This window comes from Physcomitrium patens, chromosome 8 (genome assembly GCF_059467195.1).
Source record: "Physcomitrium patens ecotype Gransden chromosome 8, ASM5946719v1, whole genome shotgun sequence".
Lineage (NCBI taxonomy): Eukaryota > Viridiplantae > Streptophyta > Bryopsida > Funariales > Funariaceae > Physcomitrium > Physcomitrium patens.
The window spans coordinates 10,504,180-10,526,933 of record NC_143417.1 but is presented as its reverse complement, the minus strand read 5'-3'; the positions used below and the strand labels follow the sequence as shown (position 1 = coordinate 10,526,933).

Here is a 22,754-nt window from a genome sequence, read left to right as displayed (position 1 = left end):
CTACTTCTTCAGGAAATCGACGTGTTCCTAGCGGCAGGATTGGGATGGGGCTGTTAGGGTACAACCACGTGCTCCTCGGTATGGATTGTCTTCTCCCATCAGGACCAGCCTAGGGTGGTCTCGGCGTCCCGGTGCGGCATGTTGCGGCTTTCGAAATGTACGGGGGCGTCACACGAGTTGAATACAGCGGGGTAAACCCTTTAGGTGTTACGAATAACGAGGGTTGATAGCTGGCCACGACCCAGTCCTCCGAAAGATACAAAATCTTGGCTGCACAGGTTGAAATTAATTCTCCGGTGAAATCTTTGTCCAAAAAGTAGGTCCCAGTGCAAATGCACTGTGCCACATGGGCAAAAGTTGTTCAGAACTCAGCAACATAGGTGCATCATGCTGCCCAAATCCAAATCATACATATTGGGGTTGTTAGACGCCTCAATCCTTGTCTGTGCACTACTGTGCCATGTATTTCATCCTGGACGTTTTCCCGTATTTTCCTACTTGAGTGACGCCCCTGATATTAAGTGGGTCCCGGAAAGAGAGAGTCTCAAGAAATAGTGTCAATGGCCGAAAGTTTTAAAATTCCACGCAGGCCCCCGATCCCTCGCCTGCTGTGTTTGCTGACTCTCGTCCTGCTATCCATCGTCTCCATGTTCTCTTGCTTCATGCAAATTTTCAGCAAATACCACAGCAGCATTGCCGTGGCGAGTCATCAGCATGTGAGAAGTGAGTCACCTGGGAGGTGGGAAAATTATGAGTCTGACGCGGAGGGCGTAGACCTCGTTGCAGCTCATGGGCAGGTGATGGTTGATTTTAAGAAGAGTCATGATTTGTTACGGAGTTTGTGAGGCTGTGGGCGAGAAAGATTTTTTTACGGATTCTTGTGTGATGTTCAGGGTTTGAATTTTCATCATGGCAAAGTTTGGAGCCATGAGCAATCTTTGCGCCAGCTGCTTCCGTCTGCAGCTCCTGGAGTTGCTTATCATGGTAGTTAAAGCTTTGTATGTAGGAATAATAACTTGCAAGCAGCTTTTTAGGTTCGAGGTCCGGTTTGTGTGTCTGGAATTTTACAAGAATTGTCCGAGATTGTCCGAAATGGTGGATCATTATCAGTGCGTGTTGCGCGCCACCAGGTGTTTTTCTGGCTTCATTCCGAGTTATATCACCTTTCGCGACGTTGATTCAAGAACTTACACCAGTCCAGCTGAGAATTTCTTGTATCGAATGAATTTCCTGCTGGATAGTGTTAAGTCAAAAACGTGTATGACTTTGGTGTGTAGGATTAGTGCCCTCTGTGGCCAGCTCGAGGAAAGTCCTTCTAATACGACAGGGGTGTACTTGCAGCACCAATTTTTCCTGGAAGTGGCTTTCTTTTTGCCACAATCATAGGTGAATTACACGAAATACATTCTGCTGTGAGTCACTCACTAACTTTTCTCAAATCCCCGGTTTTTTATAATTGCGATTAGCTTTCTTTTTCACCTTTGTGGAACTACTACTGTGGCTGACGTATGGATCTTTGCGCAGGTATGTGATTTTGTGCTGATAGCCAGACTCCTGAATGCAACAATTGTCTTACCCAAGATTCAAAGCATCCCAGCTGTCAAAGGTGGCAAGTAAGTTGATTGCTCAGGGTTTATGCAGGATTTAAATGACATAATTCCGTTGAGTTGAAGTTTATCTTTGATTTAGATCCTTGTTTGACGCTGATATCATCAGTGTTCCCACTATTCATAGGTGCGGTTTTGGGTGGGTGTCTCGAGGTCGCCAGCTCGAAGGTGAAAAGCTTCGGCTACCTTTACGATGAACAACATTTCATCACTGCAGTAAAGGATGATGTGCGAGTAGTGAAGCTTTTACCGAATTCGTTTCGTACAAGAGCCAGTTTGCAGAAGCTGCCTGTGAAGACGCCAACCAGATTTTCTTCTGTTCAATTTTATCTGGATGAGGTTTTACCAGCTTTGTCAGCACATGGAGCTTGTGGACTTGTATTTGCAAAGGGAGGTGGTTTGCAGGTGTGCTCAGTTAGTCCCAGCATTGCTGTATTTTCTGCGCTGGTGCCTTGCACTGCTGGGGATTGCAAATTTCAGCAAATTGCAAGACTCAACGCTTCTTAATAATCAAGAGTGGTCCTCGAGTATATTTTCATGCGTGGAATCTTTCTGATTTGAACAGGAGATCCTTCCAACAGAACTCGTTGAATATCAACGATTACGCTGCAGAGTGGCATTTCATGCTCTTCGTTTCCGTGAAGAAATCCGTGGTTTGGGCGCTCAGTTAGTAAGAAGGTACACTGGTGATTTACATTTGCTCTGATGATCATGCCGACATGTGTGGCTCTGTGAATTTTGAGGTGGTATATGCCTTGATTACAGACTACTTCGTATGACTTCAACATTTGTATGGACAGATTGGAGGCACATGGGCGTCCTTATGTGGTGGTCCACTTCGGTTTGGAAAGGGATGTTCTCGCATACCACGGCTGTGCTGAGCTCTTTCAAGTGTGCCCTGCTATTTTTCTTGATTACACGTTGCAATCAGTTATCAGGATGCTTCACGATTGAACTCATTTGTGATCAGTAGTTCTTTACATTGATGACCTCTTTAATTTATTCAAGTTTTTGACCAGTAAAAGAATTTCTATTTGTAGTATATCTGAATTGCATTAGGCAGATATAGGATGGCAGACTTGAATCTAATCTGTGAGCTTCCATTTACCTTCAAAAGTGTAGTGCTTCAAATTGGATCGTAATCCTGGGAGTGATACTACAAGGTTAACCATAATGAAAAAATAAAATGTGTAATATATATATATATATATATATATATATATATTTGACACACTGGCAAAATTGGGACTCATTTTTGGACGGGTGATGTCTCAGGATCTACAGACAGAAAGCATACAGTATCAGAGGAAAAAAATGTTGATTTCCGCGGAAATCGATGGTGAGCTCCGAATCGATTCTCACAAGCAGCGTCACCGGGGGCTTTGTCCTCTCATGCCGTCGGAGGTGCGTTTTATGTTATAGATGGACCGTGTATGTCGAGGGTTGCCATATAATTGGGGAAGACTTCAATCATTCTGCGGTTATTGACTTCAAACATTGACTTGGCTGTGGCTGCAGGTGGGGCTTCTGTTAGAAGCCTTTGGTTTTCGCAATGATACTCAACTTTATATGGCAGGTACCGAAATAACAGGCGGTCAGCGGGTTGTGCTACCTCTGAGAAGTATGTATCCCAGTTTGGATGATCGTTTCACGCTGACTACAGACCAAGAACGCTTTGCATTATATGCAGTTGATCAACAAAGAACCCCCGATACTTCGGAACCGGGCTCTGTTTACTCCAATGCCTGGAAGAAATTGTTCGTTTGGGGAAAGAATCGGCCATCTGGGTACTCCTATCCTTCTCAGAAAGGTTGGTGGAGGTCGGTTGGCGAGTGTGAATATGGTACAGAAAAGTATTTCGCATCGACCCCTGTGGAAGGAGAAACGAATGACATTCAGCTTCTACATGCAGCTCTCGACTATATTGTATCCCTAGATGCCAATACCTACTTCCCTGCATTTGATAAGGACCGACAGGGGCTTCCAAACATGGCCAGCTTGATCATGGGCCACCGTCTCTATCAGTCAGCATCTTTGAAAACCTTTCGTCCCAACAGGTACTTCTCTCTGCTGCACTTGCTTTACTGATAGCAAGTTGTGCATCTACTAACATAATCTTGACGCTTTTTGTTGTTATGTTTTCAAATGCGGTATCAGTAGTGAGTGTAGCTTAACCTTTTGGAGAATCACATACCCTTTTAGGGCATCTACGAGGGTTCAGCTTTTGAAACCATATGAAATATGAAACTCATTGTACTGCAATCTGGGCTATCAACTACGTTGCAGGTCAGTCCTTTCGGCCCTTCTGGACCAGTATCCACACGATCATTCTCAAGAGTGGAATTCTTGGACTCGTGCTATGCGGGAAGTTCTGGTAGATGCCCTTAGACCTGAAGCTATTGTGCATCTCGCACATACTGCGAAATCGGAATTATTCTTAGCTCACCCTTTTCCAGAATGTTTTTGTCGAATTGGTCAGCTGATACGAGCCAACGATTTTCGAGACCTCAGTGAAGACGGTGAATTGTTTTGGGGACGTGTACGTATGTGCCCCGCTAGGACGCCTAGTGAACATTGATCAAAAGAGCACAATTATCTTGGAAAGAATTGCCATGACATATTGTAAATGAAAATAGTACTAAAACCAATCAATACTTTGAGAGAAATTAGAGCAATAAATGGACAACCCGATTCATTCAGTAGCAAACAAGCTAAATATAATTTCATTCAAGAATTTTAGTCAAAAATAGAGCAAGCTGTACAAAGTTCCAAGTATGGCCGGCTTCAAGAAACAGAACAACGTGCCAATCTCCAGATATACAAAGTGACTCGGCCATTCTTCAATGATCTGTCAAGACGCCCAATTCCCAAGCACAACGCATCACATGCAGAAATCTTGCGCCACTGTCTGATGAAAGAAACAACTGGCCAGCTTATCCCTTTACCACAACGACAGTGCAAATAGGTGCAAGATAACCAATGTCCGTCCACACATATCTTATACAGCAGGAAGGGATTTGGCACATTCTGCACCGCTGAGACGTAGGTCTAGACTTTCTCGACACCCTCCCTTTCCTTATCACCTAGTTTTCCTAATGTATTATATAACAAAAAAATCCGAGCAGTAGATCCCGGTGTTGAATACACCCAGACTAATGAAGGACTTAAACTAACTGAGGCGGATTCCCATAGATCAAATTATCCGACTAGCTACAGAGAACAACTATCCTCGTACTCCAGATTATGGCAGGGTAGAGTCAGCCAGGAGATCAGAAGTGTCGACAGAGAGCTGCGAGGTCTAGTCAAGGAGATTAACTAGAGGGATGCTAAAGCTATTAGAAAGTTGATAATATTAAGAACGGGGATACTGGCAGATGATACACACAGTGGAGGAAGTGGCTGTGGTATTAGCATATGTGCAATGCTCACAAGACCAGTGGGTCGCCTCCTCCCAACTTCGGCTGGATCCCCCGCTTCTGGAGCTTCCACCTTTGGCCCTTCCGCCTCGCGATTTAGAGCTACCGGAAGCTTTAGAGCTGCTGCTGGACTTGGCCGCCCCTTTCAGATTGTCAACATCCGAAAGATTATTCTCTAACGCGCGAACCAGGTTCTCGAAGTATGTCCTCGTCACACTGGAAAAATTAAATTAAATTAAATTAAATGACAATAAGCCAATTATGTCTCCTGTTAAGGATATAGATTTAGGCGTAGAAACCTGAATGAACTATTCTAGTCTGTTGAAAACTTTTGGCTTGTAAAGGACCAATCATCGATAACAAATGTAAGCACCTGGTCAAGCCGGCGAGTTTGGTGCGGAAATCATTGAATGAGCTGGTGGGATTGTCTCCTTCAAGGAATGTCTGCAAGTCCTTCTCGGCACACTGATGGAGGCGCTCTAAACCAGCTTCTGCCTCACCTTGAGAATATTCAAAGAACTGCCTCTTCGTATGCTCGTTCTCAGGTAAGTAATACCCATAAGCATATGTCCATTTCAATACGCGTCGGCACTCTACAATCTGCACAAGGCATCAACATTTCTAATGACTCAATGGAAACCTACCAGGTAACATTGCTATCATATGATTCTTCACAAAAGCTGCGTCGATCATATCCAAGTACGAGGAGAAACTGTAGTACCTGCAGCCAAGCATCTGTCACAAACTTCAGCTGCGACACAGGTTGACATTGTTTGTCACTTAACTTTTCAATCTGCACAGGCTGCATTTGTTGAAGGTCCGCAAGCGCCTTCGCCCTAGACTGAAAAACAAAGGAGATTTCAAAAGTCAAGAAAACACAAACGCAGATCACGTCTTTAAATTGAGAGAGAGTTAAGATCCTAAACAATAGGTGCAATCCCATGGCGAACTGAGGAAAACCTAATTCAGATGGGAAAATGTGCAGATTCTGCACCACTTACAGATTCGTTTGTAGCCCAACGTTCATAGTAATGTGTATAGCGTTCAAGCGAGTTCTTAGCCATTTCCCTTCTCCGCTCTGCTTCATCATACTGCAAACTCAAACTAAGTAAACGTCACTCTCTGGATTGTAACTAGGAAAACAGACCCAAAAGATAAATCTCGTCGCTTGAATTTCAAGTGCCAGCCTCTAACTTGTTAAGTCAATCCCAACCTACGTTTTCGTTGACCTATGAGAGAACTTGGATAGACAAATTCAAAGTTGCTCAAATCCCAGGTTCCTACACAAAACGACAAATTACTGTCTAGATTCTGATACTTTCTTATTATCTTAATGTTTCAGTTCTTACATGAAACTGATTCATTAACGTTCTCCCAAAATAGTCCAAAAGGACCCAAAGAAATGTCGTCCAGGTATAGCATAAGGGCATGTCCACCTACCACGCCTTCTTGTTTCGCAGTTTCGTAACGGTTGCATGCATAGAAACCTCCGGTCCTTTCCCCGTGATCAGTCCATGCTCCAAGACAAAGCCTGTTATAGTATCAGTGAACTCTTGTAAGTGACACTATTTCCAAACCAGACACTCAAAGCGTTAAAATACAATAGCATGGACTGCCGCAGCTGCACTGATGAGCTTAATGAGCAAGACCGAATTTCATTCGTTAACAAGCTTAACTTCAATAAGGGAAAATAAAAAACTATTTTTTTAAAATTACATTAAATTGTTTACCAGCAAAACTCATGTTTGCAAGGTGGAGTGCAAGTGATATGCATGCAGCCTTGGTTTTTCTCAATTGGCCTCTTACACTTGGGGCAAGGTTTGCTGTTTGCAAGAATCCTGCTCAAAGAAAAAGGAGATAACACTAATGCGTTAAATATAAAGGCAAGGAACTTCATCACATTGTCCTAAATCTATGACTTAAGAGTTGGTTTGGTCCATCGACTCAAAGCTCTAGGCAACTGAGAAAGAAATTTGTATCTAAAGTCAGGGAGACGTAATTGCAATATACGCGCAAACTAAGGAATTCCTGAAAAATATAATAAACCACAGGTCGGAAAGCATAAATATGTTCAATACACACCAATTCATGTTCTCTGATTCTGCGCAATTCTTCAATATCCACTTGTTGACGGTTTCACAATCCACAGGCCGATGTGCTTCCTCCCGACACTGGAACAAGAAAAATCACAATGAGTTATATGTAAACGTGTGGAATTCGTGTGCTGCATTTAATAAATTAAAAGCAGATGCGAAGAAAGAAAAAGAAAGACGAAGACGAAGACGAAGAGGAAGAAGAAGAATCAAACACGTACATTCCAGCAGAAATTAAGCCCACACTTGCAAACGAGGTCATAAGAACCAACCCCAGGTTGATATTCCACTGCATATTCACATCCAGGTGCTGGGCACCACTTCACCTGCTAAACGACACACTTCCATATGAGGCTTCCGTTCAAAAACTCATCTAGTGTGAATTAAGCAAAAACTTGCAACACAAATATACTGCAGCGGCGGAACTTTTCTGCATATAAGAAACAAGGCTTAAAGGACATGACGTAAAGGTGTTTAAGTCGTTATATCACGCAAATGATCATCTGGGAAAAGATTACATCAAACAAACATGTTTCAAAACTACACGGTATCACCATTGCATAACCTCTTTGTCGAAATACACAAATCCAAGTACTACAGACTCATGCACGTAGAAGATGAGATATAAAATGAGGCAGAAAATTTACCTTTCGATTGTCCTCAACGTAAGACCTTAAAAGATACCGCGTGTACTTTTGTTGATCCTCGTTAGAAACTAAACCCAACACCATGTCTTCACCAACGGCTGCGCCACAAGATGGATCCGCACACCGCAAAGTCAAACATCCTGGTCCGTCATTAATTGCAGTGTGTATGTAACCTGAACACAATCCGATGAGAAATCACCATCCTATATCAGATTAAAGCGCTCCACAGCAACCAAAACCATCAAACCCCTCCGATTCCTTCAATAAAAGTTCAAGGTTGGCAGAAAAAAACTAAAAAACAGCACAACTATGTACAAACGATATTGCAAGCTAACACTATATGAGTAACGAACTCATGAACACAAATAACGTGGGATACTAAACAAGAAACTTCTCTTTCTCACTGCTAAATTCACAGTAAGTATAGACCGTAACTCTAGCAGCACACACGAGAACCTACCCTGCAAAAGAACAACTAGACTATCCACCATTTTTGCACAGATGTTCTATGCCTAAATGCTACTATATAATGGCGCGACAATACCTGACCTGTCCAGCAGGTCTCACAAAAATAGTGACCGCATCTAGGTGCCGTCATCTTCTCAAAAGGATGACCCTCAAAACATATCCCACACGTCATCTGCCAAATACATCAAATCCCAACCAGGCATTTTCTAAACATTAGGGAAAATCACAAAGAGACTGAGTTTCGCATTGGGTCTATTCTATTTATTGAAAACAAGTACCTATGGGGAACAAAAAATGCCACTATACAAAATATCTTGTCAAAGGTACGCACATTTAAACCAGATCAATTACTGAACCGATTCAATTGTGCACCCATAATTAATTAACATTTCAATGAAGCAGGCAGAGAAGGGGTGGAAGAGATTTTAGAAAAATGCAGAGGATGGCAGACGAACTACACGGTAACTATCCAGTAATACCTCTTTATCAATTTTCCTTTTGCTAGTCGCCGGCTTTTCCAGCAAACCAACGTTGGCGCGAACGCGTTCCTCGTCGGCGAACCACTCATCGTTGACTTTACTAATACTCCTGCTCATAACAAGTGTCACATTGCAACACGACTTCGTCACTTTTTAACGATTGCAAAATAAGGAGATCTACTACCACACCCAGTGCAATACATACACAAATCGTGTTCAGATTTACATCTAACGTGTTGCCGATGTTGCACATAGGAGAACCAAGAGAGCAACTCAAGGTGGTTTCCGACTGTACAGACAACCAAATTAGGTCATTGATTCAACTTTAGTATCAATGTCTCAATCTACCACGTATCAAAAACGAGAAAAAAGAACAAGCATTACCACTTGAAATACCGAAGCAGCACCCCGGCATCCACAGGTGATATGGACAAAAAGTTGGTGATAGTTGCTATAGCCTCAGCTTGGCGATGTCGTATATCTTTCTCACTAAGCACGGTGAAATTAGTCTGCAATAAAACGTCAAAACGATAAATTTCAGATCTATTCTGAATTCTCCACATTTGCTCTGGTATGAATCTGATGGGTTTGAATACCCTTCATTTCTCCCACAGACATTCAGAACAAGAAGGAACCACAACGAAGCGCCTTTGGTTGATCATTCATCGAATCCATAACTCGATGAACGCATGTGCGTCCGCTAAGGTTGACTAAGAGATCAGAAGCAGAACAATTCTGAGTACTTCATCTTCCATTGTCATGACAATAGCCCTCTTCACTGCAAAAACTTCATTCCAAAACCTGCCAATGTAAAACCCAGAAGTAGAATAGAATTCGACGAATACCTGGGGAAGCCGGGAACTAGGCTGAATATCATCAATATTAGAATAATCAAAACCATAATCTGATCCGTCATTTTCGTCGTCACTGGCTAAAGCGTCTAATTCCTCCTCCTCCTCTTTATTTTGAAACTCGCCATCTGATGTTCCAGCCCAGGCGTCCAGCATTTCGTCTTCAGACTCCATATTTCTCAATTCAATGGAAGAAGCAGCTAATGGAACACTACAAGAATAATCAGTGATGCAAGATAATCAGTGTTTTCAAACCCTGGCAAGACAATCAGTGCTTTCACATCCTGGCCGGCAGGTGGGGGATGCAGAAAGAGATGCCCAGAAAAGAGTAAAACAACCACAGCAGAGTGGATTGGAGAATCCTGCCTTGTGACTGTTTTGCATAGCCTTTTTGGCAATTACCAGTGACAGCCACAAAGGGACAATTTGTCTACAACTCAGCAGAAATCTATCAATTCCAGAGATGTTTCACCACAAGAGTGCAACTCTCCAAAAACAAACAAACCCTAAGAACCCCAGATGTGCTTTCATCAGCATGCCCTATGGAAATTGCACAAAGAAAGCTCCGCCCTGAACTGGATCAATGCACAATTTCCCACAAGCTTACTCCCCAACCACCTCAAGCTATCCCACAACTCCATCACCCCATTCCCGACAAACCCACAAAATTACCCCACCACTGACAAGAAGCAAAGCACATACACACCCACGCCACGATATGACACCTCCATAATCTAACACACAAAAAACCAAGAACCCAACATCAAATCTGCACCATGTACCAAACCTCGCGAACCAAGACAATGGTAATCACCAACCCCTCATCATCCCATACCTCTTCTGCTCTTCACTTCTTCCACATTCATGCTGCCATCACCAGGTTGGACTGCAAGCCAACGCCTATACAATCACTCCACAAAAAAAAAATAAAGGCAAAAACCAAAACAGAAAGGGAAAAAAATCCTCAATCCCCTCCCTCTCCCCTCCTAAGCCTCTCGACACTAATCACTGCTTGCTAATCATCAAATCATGGACCACGACACACAGCCGACCATCGACCTATCCCTCGTGCACGCAGCTAAGTGCAGGATTTGACATGGCAGGCCAAGGGCAAAGAAGAAGAAGAAGAAGAAGAATTGGCTGTTGACCAAGCCCTCCAGGAGGAAGACAGGAATGGAATGCAGGACACTTGGGCTTTGACCATCTCAGCATACAGCGGATTACACAGAGAGAGTGAAAGGCCTCCCAGTCGGGGTGGGAATAGAACAAACAAAGGTGCAGACCAACTGGCTGGCTGGCTAGTGACGAAGAAGGGAAGTAGAAGGGGAGAGAAACCAAATGGGGCAGTGAAGAAGAAGATCCATGGAGCCAGGCTGCAAAGAGAGCAAGTGAAGGGAAAAGGGAAAAGGGAATGGAAGCATGGAATGGGAGATGAAATGAAGTGGAATAGAATGGAATGGAATGAAAGAGAGACTCCCTCACTCACACTCACTCACTCACTCGCACACAGACAGACAATACACACACAAACACACATACACACAAGCACACAGTCTGAATGGCTGGTGGACGGAACTTGGGAGGGGAAAAAAAAAAAAAAAAAAAAAAAAAAAAACAACAACAACAACAACACGGGGCCAAACCCAGCCTGCCAGCCAGCCAGCCAAGATTGGTGGGTCCTCCTGGAGTCGTGTCGCAATAACCTATTTATTCAATCGACCGGCTCGAGACATCTCGGCCGTCACATTTCTAGATTGAATCGTAGCCGTTACAGGATTTATTGGGAACGGAGGGGGGGGGGATGGGAGGGAACCAGTGGGGCGGGCAGGTTGGAGGGCGGGCAGGTTGGGAACTCAGAACCCGTTACACATTAGGCCCGCAGTGGTCCATATTCACATGGGTGCTGATGTTTGTTCAGAGGATGCTTCTCAATCCCAATTTTCAACTATCACTCATGCTTCAAAAAACATTTTTTTGTTGCCATAAACAACGGCACTCATACATGTACATGATACTTTTGTATCCACGAAGAATTTTTGCAACTTAGAAAATTTTATTCATTGATTTTTTCTCAAATATGTATATTTTATAATTAAAGATTCATCATTGATCATTTTCTTTGTACAAGAAAATAAATATAGATCGGAAAAAAATTTTAAGAAAAAATTTAAAATATTGTATAAAATATTGTATAATCGTATTATTATATTTTAATAAAATATTTTAAAAATTCATTTACTTAAGTTTTTCTTCAAAATATTACTTAGGAATAAGATATTATATAGGTTTATTTTATATAGTAGGGCTTTGAGCCTAAACAGTTGATTTCTTTGATTATAGTTGGCATCAATAGTGTTTGCCATTATCTTTCATGGATTCCAATTAAGAATTATGGCACTAGCAACTGCAAGTTCATTCAAGGCTACAAGTCTTTAATGAAGCTAATTATTGTATAAACAAAGATTGTTACATACAACACATTAAGTTTTACAAACCAAGTACAAAGTATGTAATCTAAATCATATACAAATACACACCCAACATACTCTTAAGTGCCCTCCCTTAGTTGATTAAGAGCCTCTCTAGTCAACTAGGGCTATAAAACACACATCATTGAAGATGAACACCACAATGATATTGTTGCCAAAATATACTCCTCCAAATTAGTATTGTAGCAACTAAACCATTGAAGTGTGTGACAAACATTATAGAAAAAATCTTCAATCCTTATCAATAAATGAGGCATGGCTAAAAGTCTTCTTACAATAACAATTAATCTAATCACTTAAACGGAGAGTCAAAAGAGGTGGTATTAAACATGTCATATGTCACCCACGTTGGCATTGATCACACAAAAACATGATAGTAGCTACTTTCTTCTCACCACATACTAATTCGAATTCGATATTGACACAATTCGATATTTGCTAATTTACAATATTGTTAAGGACATGAATCTTGAAGAAAGAAAATCCTCAATACACTCTTGTGTCACTGAAAGAAAGTAGAAAGTTACTTAAAGATGATATAATATTAAACTACAATGGCTATTGCCAAAAACAAAAAGACTATAAAGTCTTCAAATAAGACTAAGGACTAAAAAGGTGTAGACATAGTACTTCCATGATTCATGTTAGAAATACATGAGATTTCTACTCTTAAAGTGTTGATAAGCTTATGAAGAATTGCAATAGTTGCAAATTTATTTTCAAGGATTATCACACTTCTATTATTTATTTTTTTTGAAGATTACAGACTATCTATTTTTAAATAAAAAATCTTATTTTTTAACACCAAACTTTTCTTTAAAGAGAGTGAATTATCATTCTTTATAAAAACTATCATTTGATATTAGCGATTATAGATTATATTCTTCTAATTTATTTTTTTGAATTTATTTGAGTTGTCTATACAAAGAAAGATTATGGATGCTACTTTCAACAAAAGTAAGAATAGATTTGTAACTATTGCAGATCTTTATGAGCTTGTCAATACTTTAAGAGTAGAAATCTCACATATTTCTAATATGAATTATAGAGATATTATGTCTACACCTATGAAAGAAGTTTAGAATTTACAACAAGAAATTGTATAATTGAAGGAAGCAAGTAAATTGACCTCACAAACAAATTTAGGAAGTTTTGTTTCTATAAGTATGAGGGGGATATAGATTAATATGCTTAAGAAGTTTAATGGAATAAGATCAAAATTTCAAAGATTTCTACAACAAGTCAAGCTCTATCTAAGGTTGTATTCCTTCCAATATCTCAATGGATTTACTCATGTCAGATTCATAAGCACACTTCTATCTAAAAGTATTCTATCTTAATTTGCACCTTTAATGGAAAAAGATTTGTAAATCTTTTATAATTTGAATTCATTTCTAGAAGTGTTTACATCTACATTTGGAGAAAATGATTAAGAAAGAGTAGCAAAGATCAAGCACTTATCTTTGCAGTAAGGATCATGGTCAACTACCATGTATATTATTAAATTCCAAAATCTCGCTTGAAATGTGAAGAAAAGTGACAAAGCCGTTATCAATCAATTTTAATATGGATTGAAAGATAACCTTAAAAATTTATTATTGACAATACAAAAGATAAAATCTTTAGGATAATGTAATACTCAAGCCATTATATGCAACAATCGATTATTTAAAAGATATTAAGAATAAAGACTTGGCTAGAGAAGAATAAATCAAATAATGATGACACCTCCCAAGTTTTTAGAAACACATTCATTAAGGCCGGAATCAATGCAAATTGATATAATACCTTTTAAATTTTTTACGGAGTAAGAAAAGACTTGACAATGTTAAGAAGGCTCATGCTTATATTGTGGAGAAGCTAAATACATTTCTTAACATTGTTTTAATAAACAATACAACTACAAAATGAAAAGCATGGTTACTAAAAAAGATGATGTGTCAAAAAACGAGTTTTTCCAATTAAAATAGAGACCATTGTTGTGTGGCATGATTTGTAATCTAAGAATACATGAGGTATCTACCTATAGAGAGTTTAGTTTTAATTTATTGGCTAAGCTTCAATAAGTGATTTATTCCACTTTTAACTTACATAAAAAGTATTGGCTTCCAAAACTTCTTTATTTTATATAAAATGTCCAAATTGTAGAAAAATCCTTCATAATATATTTTATCTTACAAAGGATTTTTTTTTCATGAATTTTAGAAATTCATATTTCTTGATTTAATTATTTAGTTTCTCTCAAATTTTTATATAATATTACTATTATCCTTAAGATTTACTACAAAAATAATAAACTATAAATTTGCTATCGATCTTTTGACATCTTAAAAATCCTAGCAGGTACTCTAAATCCTAATTTATAAACACCTGAGAACTATTTTCTTCATATCCCAAAAAACCAAAATTCAAATGCCACAAAATTTACTAACATGATTATACACATTCTTGAAAAAATTTAGCCAAAATCTTATCAAATTGCTCAAGATATAGCTCAAAATACAACTATTAGTAAATTATGTCACTTAATGCCCTTTGATTGCAAGCATTGACTTCAACTTCCAATATCTCTTTTATTCCAACTTAGAATTCATCAAGCAGTATGTAAAAAATATAGTCCAAAAAGTGCTCTCTTCAACTCTAGTTGCCAATCCTTTATTATTTTTTTTATGTATTGTCGTATTGTAATACAACTATATGTTGAAAATATAATCAAAAATAAATTTCTAATTGATATTTAATTATCTTGATTCAATAATAATTCAAGATATTTAAACATGGCTTTTATAAAAGCTTCTTAGTTTATTTTCTTGTCTTAATAGTTAGTAGGTTAAAGGTTAGTTAGTAATTTTACCCTCTAGACTTTAGAGACTCTTTTACTCCCTTAGAATGACCATAAATTAATAAAATCAAATTAGAAGAGGTAAATAATTAGCATAGTTGATACTAGGATTAAGCTGAGGATAGAATTGGACTAAAAAATTCCTATGATAGATTAGATTGATATGTGGGTGTTGACCATTTGTAAGATAGAGTTGAAATTAGACCTCTAGCCACTAAAATGACGAACTAGGGTAAAATAAGAAGACATTCAAAGATCAGCAATTAAGGTTGGAGAGCTAGCTTGGAGCTTATTTTAAAAGCGTAAGGCTTGTTATTGTAGGATTCGATTTGACTTTGAAATTGTTGTTCAAAATCAAGGTTTGTATTGGTAACTTGGAATTTATGCATTACAATTAGGACTAGCACTCTTAGCTAGTTTGTGAAATTGGAATCACATCTATAGTTTAAAATTTGAAAGTACTTAGTTAATTGGGTGTACTAAGTGTAGGTCAAATTTTGTAATAATCTAAAAATATAATCAGGAGATATCTGGGTTTTGATACAAGAAGGTATCAAAAATTGGTAGTTTGAAGTTGAATAGGATTTCTTTGATATCTAAAGATTTACTAGTTGGATCAAAGTAAAATTTGACATGGTACTAAAAGACTTAAAGATTAAGCTACATACCAATTTTGAATTGAATTTAACAATTAAAGAAGAAGAAATCACTATTGACACATTTACATCAACTTTTAAGTTGGCAACTAAGTAACATTCGTGTGGTTTTTGGGCATTTTTTTCACAATCTATAAGTTGGATTAGAGTGAATTCTTTTTGATTACATAGAAGACTTATATTAGTATTTGTGTGCAAAATTTTTCTCTAAGTAGGTAGTTAAATTATGAGCTACAACTTACTAAAGCTTATTGATTATGATTTAGACTTATAAAGAAAAATCAATATTGCCTAAATATAAAATCATTACCTTAACTTTGAGTAGCCATATCTCTTTCAAATTAACTCCAAATTACACAAAATTTATACCAAAATCATAGCCAAAAATCTAAACTTGCCGATCTTAGCCTCTAAAGTTTGAATGGCCTCAAAAGAGTAATCCTAATTCCTAATAAGGCCTTAGACAACCTCATTGAAGTCCATTGGGTATAATTTTTGGCCAATAGGAATAGAGATTTTCATCATCCATACCTAATGGATGCCCTAACTTCTCTTTTTGCTACCAAGATTTCTTGCCAATTATTTTTTTAAATAAGATTTATATAATATATGCCCTAAACATCAAATAAAAGAAAAAAAAAAGATTTATATAATATATGTCCTAAACATAAAATAAAAGAAAAAAATAAGATTTTAAAATCACTAATGTCTAACTAAGGTGATTTTAAATATGTAAAATTTACTATCAATCAAAATTAATTTTAAAAGCCACTATCAAAAGAAAATAAAAGTTGTATAAATTCTAATAGTAGTTTTTTTAAATAACTTCATTTTAAATTAGTAATCTAATTATATTCTATAATCAATTAAAATCCACTAATATAGCTCTTATTATGTTACTTAGTAAATTATGTATCAAAAGTATAAACGCAATATTTTCACATAGTAGCCAAACCACAACATGACAATGTGCAACTAGAATCTTGTCTAACTCATAATAAAGGTCCTATTCTTTCTTTAGATCTCTCATCTTATTTTATAATAAATATTTATTTAAGACCAATAAATCACAAAGTCTTAACTTTGTTAAATTAAAGAGCCTTAGCATGTTTTATAGACAAAGATTTTGTCAAAAAACAAGAGATATTATTAGTTAAAAAAACTAAATCCTTACATGTAGAAGTCATAGATGGTTGTTCACTATTTTTTAGAGATGCCATGCATAAAATTGTTTATTTAGATGTAGCAATTAAAAATCATAATTATATAGTAATATTTAATATAATAAGATCTTTTTTCACTCTAATTATCATAAGATTATTTTGGTTAAAAAAGTATAATTCTTAAATAGATTGGATTTCTTATAACCTTAATTTTTTTTTATAGCCTAATCCAAAATCCTATTAATCAAGTAAAAATACATAATTCTAGTATATCCAAATCCTTATTGATAGGTATAAGAACTTTTATGTATATATAAAAAAAAAGATTTGTCTTTTGCTTTATATGCCACGCCCATTTTTCATGGTAAAAAGACATCAAGTAGTATTTCTAGTCAATATCAAGATTTCTACAACGTTTTTGAAAAAAAAATATAAATATTCTTCTAAAGAATCGTCTTTATGATTGTTCTATCAATCTTCATGAAGGAATTCAACCACTATTTGGACCAATCTATAGCCTATTACAAGTTGGATGTACTTAAAGAGTACATTGATGAAAATTTGATTAAAAATTTCATACATCATTCTAAATCTCCTATCTTATTTGTGAAGAAAAAAGATGGATCTTTGTAGATGTGTGTAGACTATTAAGGATTCAAGAAAATCACCATCAAAAATAAGTATCCTCTATTTTTAATTTAAAGACTTTTTGATCAATTGAATCAAACAAAGATTCATACAAAAATAGATCTACAAAGAGCATATAATCTAGTATGCATTAAAGAAAGAGATGAATGAAAAATTATATTTTGAACCAAGTATGGATATTTTGAATATAATATCATGCCTTTTGGACTCACAAATATACTAGCTACTTTTTAACATTTAATGAATGATGTCTTTGATGAGTTTTTTAATGATTTTATTATCTCTTATTTGAATAATATCTTAATCTATTCTAAGAATAGAAAAAAATATGAAGTTTATGTTTGTCATGTGTTACAAAAACTTAGAGATGCAAGATTATATGCCAAGTTAGAAAAAAAGTATATTCTATACTATTGAAGTTGACTTCCTAGGATATATCATTTTCAACAAAGGGCTAATGATAGATTTGAAGAAGGTCCTTACTATCATGGATTAAAAGATTCGAAGAACAGTAAGAGATGTACAATACTTTTTGACCTTCGCCAATTTTTATTGTACCTTTTTTAAGAATTTTTTGAAGTTGCAATTCCACTTACACAATTGACTTGTAAAAATAAACTTGAGTGGAGTAAAGAAGCCAAAATATCATTTGATGCTTTAAAAAAGAAATTTATTTTTGCACCAATTTTATATCATATTAACTTTTTTAAGGCATTTTTCATAGAAAAAAATACATCAAACTTTGCTTTAAGTACAGTATTATTATAAATAAGAGCAGATGACAAATTCCATCTAATAGCTTTTTATTCCAAAAACATTTCAGCAACCAAAATTAATCATGAGATCTATAATAAAGAGCTCCTTGAAATTATGGATTCATTTCAAAAACGACATCATTATTTAAAAAGTGCCTTGAGTCTAGTCATAGTATATACAAATCACAAAAATCTTGAGTTTTTCATGTCAATACATATTTTGAATCGTTGCTAAGCTTGTTGGAACATGTCTTTATTAAGATTACTTATCAACTCAAAAAAAGACAAGGTTTGTCAGACGTCTCTCTTAAATATTTTTATTTCATATCAAAAAAAAGAAGATGCATCTTTTGATCAACAAAGAATAATTTTCTTGAAGTTGGAGCATTTTCATCTTTGAGTAATAAAATCAACATTGATTGTTGATTCAACCTTTGTCAAGCAAATTCAATCAAGTATATCCTCTAATGTTCTTGTCCATGATATTAAGAATAATTCTCTTAAGTATCATGATACTTCTAAGTTCAAGTTCAAGAATAACCTATTCTATTTGAATGAAAAATTATATATTCCAAAAGATGAGAGATGATTACACGTTCTTCAAACTTGTCATGACTTTGTAGCAGTGAGACATTTTTGATACAAGAAGACTTTGGAGCTTATATCAAAAGATTTCTAGTAGCCTCAAATATAGAAGGCAGTCAAAGACTTTGTACAATCATGTGATATTTTTTCAAGATCGAAAGCTCCTGACCATTGATCTTATGGAGTTCTACAACTATTATCTATTCAAGAACAATCATAGTCTTCTGTTTCTATTGATTTTATGATGGACCTTCTAGTCTTAAGTTTATATGATTTTACAATGAGATAGTAGATCATTTTAGTAAGATGGTATATATTTTATCATATAAAAAATCTATCATAAGTAAAGAAACATCTAAGTTTTTCTTAATAACATCTATTGCTATCATGGATTATATAAAAATATTATATTAGATAGAAGGACTCAATTTATATCAAGATTTTTTAGAACTCTTTTTAAGATTTTAAAGATAGATATAAAGATCTCTTTGGTTTTTCATCCTCAAACTGATGGACAAATGGAACAAGTGAATCAAGTTTTGGAGGAGTATTGGGGTAGAAAGAGTTTGTGTCAAGAAAGCTCTGGGCTCCTAGCTGTCACTAATTATTCAATGAAGCTTCAAAATAAGAGAAGTCCTAAGTTTATATATAAAATTTGCCTTTTTGGAGCAATCACATCAAATACATAAGCCTTAAGTTTCCAAAAACATCCAAAATATGATAAAAAAAAACTCTAAATCTTTATATATCCTTATGGGGTATTATTTTTAAACCTCAACAAGTCATATCTTCCAATTGGACTGCTCAAACACACTCAAATTTTACATGAATTATTGATATAATTCTAAAAACTACCACAATAATTTTCAACTACAAGTTCAATGCGGATCTTAAGATATCACCAAAATCCTAATAATAGCTTCAAATCCTAGTTTTTATACATTCACATGCAATTTTCTTCATATATCAAAAAATAAAGCACTCTAATGCCACAAAATTTATATGTATAGCTTTTTAACACAATAATTTATCTTCTATAAAAAGTTTTAGCTAAAAATTCATCTAGAAACTTAAGTTATGGCTCAAACCATTACTATGAATAAAATCACTTACTTACTGCCTTTGATTTGGATGTGCTGACTTCAATCCTCTATAACTTCTTCATCCAAACTCCAAATTCATTAAAAAATATATGAAAAGTATAGTTAAAAAAGTGTTCTCTTCAATCCCAATCACCAAACTTTTTTTTTCTCTCCATAAACGTATGTTATGCCCCAAAGAGTGACAGTAGGTATGAAATTGATACCTTAACTTTGAGCGCCAATAACTCCTTCATAAAAACTACAAATCACATAAAATTTGCATCCAATTTGTACTTAAAAACCTAAACTTGCTGATCCTAGCCTCCAAAGCTCAAATGACTTCAAAAAAAAACCCTAATGCCTAATAAGGCCTTGGGCAGCTTCCTTGAAGCCCATTGGATATTGCCTTCGACCAATAGGAATGAAGATCCCCATTCCTTGCCTTTATCTAACCATGCCTTTCTTTCTTCCCTCCCAATAAGCCTCCTACTAGTTAAGAATTTCTTCTTTAGGCTCTAATCTCCTCTCAAGGTTTCATATTAAATATTTAGGTCCTATAATCTTTTTAAATACTAAAATCAAAATAGATAAAATTCAAAATAAAGTTTTTTTTATAAATCCACTCTCTTTAAATTAATCTATTAACCATTCTATCATTCACCAAAACTTATGAATATATTATATGTTCTAACTAATTTTTACATATTATAAGTAATTACAGTATGACAACAATACTTGAGATATACCATCATGTATTATGAAGATGATTGAACAACTCTCTTACCATTGACATAGTTTGCATACAATAATTTGATACAATCATCCACTCAAAAAATACCTTTCTTTTCCAACTTGATACTTTTGACTTTTCAAAAATTAATAATCTTATGGTAAAAGATTTGATAAATTATTTATTAAAAATATATGCAATAATGAAGACATAGTTAAAAGAAGCTCAAAAATGACAAAAGATTATGCAAATGTCTATTACAAGGAACAATTACAATTCAATGTAAGTGACAAGGTATGGTTACTTTGTCACAATATAAAGACTATTTGTTTTTGTAAGAAGTTGGATTACTATAGACTTGAACCTTTTTTTATTAATAAATAAGTCAATTCTATTGCTTATTGATTACATCTACTAGATTTTATGAAGATCCACCCCATATTTTATATATCTCTTTTTGAGCCATATAAGATAGTGAATATCTTGGGAAGAAGACAAATGTCACTTCTTTCTATAAAAGTAGATAATAATCAAGAGTTCAAAATAAAAGAAGTCTTACATTTAAGGTGATGCCAAAATGGGTTAGAATATCTTGTTTATTGGCACAAATATAATATTAGTGAATGTACATGGGAGCCAACAAAGAATCTTGCAAATGTAAAAAAGAGAGTTGAAACTTTTCATTGACAACATCTATCAAAACTAAAATGAAGAATATCAAATCTTTTCAATAAAAGAAATACAATAAAAAAAAGATAACATTCTACCTTCTATCATTTTTTACAGCTTTTGTATATTTATGATGCTAAAGAGATGGAGAACCAACAACCAACAAATTCAACTCAAGAGCTTTTATTTACTAACTTATCAAATGAGATATTGTAATTGTCACAACCTTCAAGATGATATAATTGAAATGAAGATCTTCAAGAATGATATGTCTTTCCTCAAGTAGATGGCAAGATATAATATATTTGGTAACATGACCTAAGAAGAAATTCTTAATGTTTTGTGATTTTATTAGAAGTAGGAACAATTCTTGACAATATTTCAAATATTTTATTTGAAGAAAGTTACAAAGGCCTCAATGACAATCAAATAACAGGGTGATCTTCTTATCCTAGTATGAAATACTATTAATGGCTAAAAAGATTTATCAACCATATTTAAAGAGAACAAAGATTAGAATATGAAGTAAATATAATTTGTCATATCTAAGATTTCATCAACACATGATGATTGTTCTTCATAGAACTCATCCTTAGAAGAGGAGGTAATGTCATGGATATACATAGATAATCTAGTAAATACCTATATAATTAGGTAGAAGTAAATAAAAATAAATAAAAATAGATTAATTTCATAATACCTTCTAAAGAACCTTTTTAGAAGCTTCATAGATGATGCTTTGATTTTATATGTGTTTATAATTGATTGTTAGATTGGAAACTTGGTCAATAAGTTAATCATGTATTGATAGCTTGTGGAACAAGCTAACTATGTGGTACACATATAAAAAACTTGCCTTGCAAGTTAAAATATATGTCTTGCAAAGTCAACACATTTTCGAGGTCTTATAGGACATCTCTATATAACTCCTAATTAAGAGTATATATAGAAAAAAAAGTGAAGCCTTCTTTATTCTTGTCAATACTTTTTTAGTCTTTAGTCTTATTTCAAAACTTTCTAATCTCTTTGTTTTTGGCAATAGCTATTTTAGTTTGATATTATAACATCTTTGAGTGATTTTTTAATTCTTTTCAGTAACACAAGAGTGTATTCAAGATTTTTTTTATTTAAGATTCATGTCCTTGATACATACTGAGTTGGATAGAATTGACTTTCATTCATACAACAACTAATAAGCATTATAAGATGTCAAAGATGTTTATATATTGAAGCAATAATCCATTGCTTTCCATAAAAACATCAAGTTCCAATCACAATGGTTGCTTTAAAGTAATCTATACTTTTATAAATCACATTTAATAATCTAAAAAATCCACTCAATTAAGCCATCTGCTTCAAGATGATTTCTAAACATAATACAATGATCTATCAAAGCTTTAAATATCTCAATTTTTTTTCTTTTATCTATTAAGATTTTAGAAGGTATCTCAAAATATATCAATATTAGATCAAAAAAAGCCATAGTTGCAATTTGAAGAATTTTGCAATAAAGCCATAAGATCAATCCACTTGCTAAAATAATCTATCATCACCAACACATATTTAATTCCATC

At 35.3% G+C, this 22,754-nt stretch overlaps 2 protein-coding genes across 7 annotated transcripts; one reads left to right on the top strand and one right to left on the bottom strand.

Annotated features, from left to right (window-relative positions):
• The first annotated feature begins 422 nt into the window (after positions 1-422).
• LOC112285811 (O-fucosyltransferase 27) lies at positions 423-4,306 on the top strand. Its single transcript, XM_024527013.3, has 10 exons — positions 423-797; positions 894-984; positions 1,342-1,412; positions 1,525-1,613; positions 1,769-2,012; positions 2,173-2,285; positions 2,408-2,498; positions 2,883-3,011; positions 3,126-3,664; positions 3,894-4,306. Exons 1-10 carry the CDS (start codon positions 561-563, stop codon positions 4,183-4,185), a joined length of 1,896 nt encoding a protein of 631 aa, XP_024382781.1. The 5' UTR covers positions 423-560; the 3' UTR covers positions 4,186-4,306.
• A 210-nt stretch (positions 4,307-4,516) lies between these two features.
• On the bottom strand, positions 4,517-11,100 carry LOC112285813 (putative E3 ubiquitin-protein ligase ARI7). Of its 6 annotated transcripts, none has more exons than XM_090252520.1 (14): positions 10,397-11,100; positions 9,556-9,772; positions 9,095-9,219; positions 8,711-8,819; positions 8,313-8,403; positions 7,764-7,936; positions 7,338-7,442; positions 7,106-7,194; positions 6,754-6,861; positions 6,464-6,554; positions 6,025-6,114; positions 5,745-5,864; positions 5,397-5,623; positions 4,517-5,239 (listed from the first exon to the last, which is right to left on the bottom strand). In XM_090252520.1, the coding sequence occupies exons 2-14, from the start codon at positions 9,733-9,735 to the stop codon at positions 4,960-4,962; spliced, it is 1,788 nt and encodes a 595-aa protein (XP_090108646.1). In that variant the 5' UTR covers positions 9,736-9,772; positions 10,397-11,100; the 3' UTR covers positions 4,517-4,959. The 6 variants fall into 6 exon arrangements, with proteins under 6 accessions (XP_090108646.1, XP_024382784.1, XP_024382783.1 ...); XM_024527016.3 differs by having other exon boundaries at positions 7,338-7,445; positions 10,397-11,084; XM_024527015.3 differs by having other exon boundaries at positions 9,556-9,761; positions 10,397-11,063.
• Between the last annotated feature and the right edge of the window lie 11,654 nt (positions 11,101-22,754).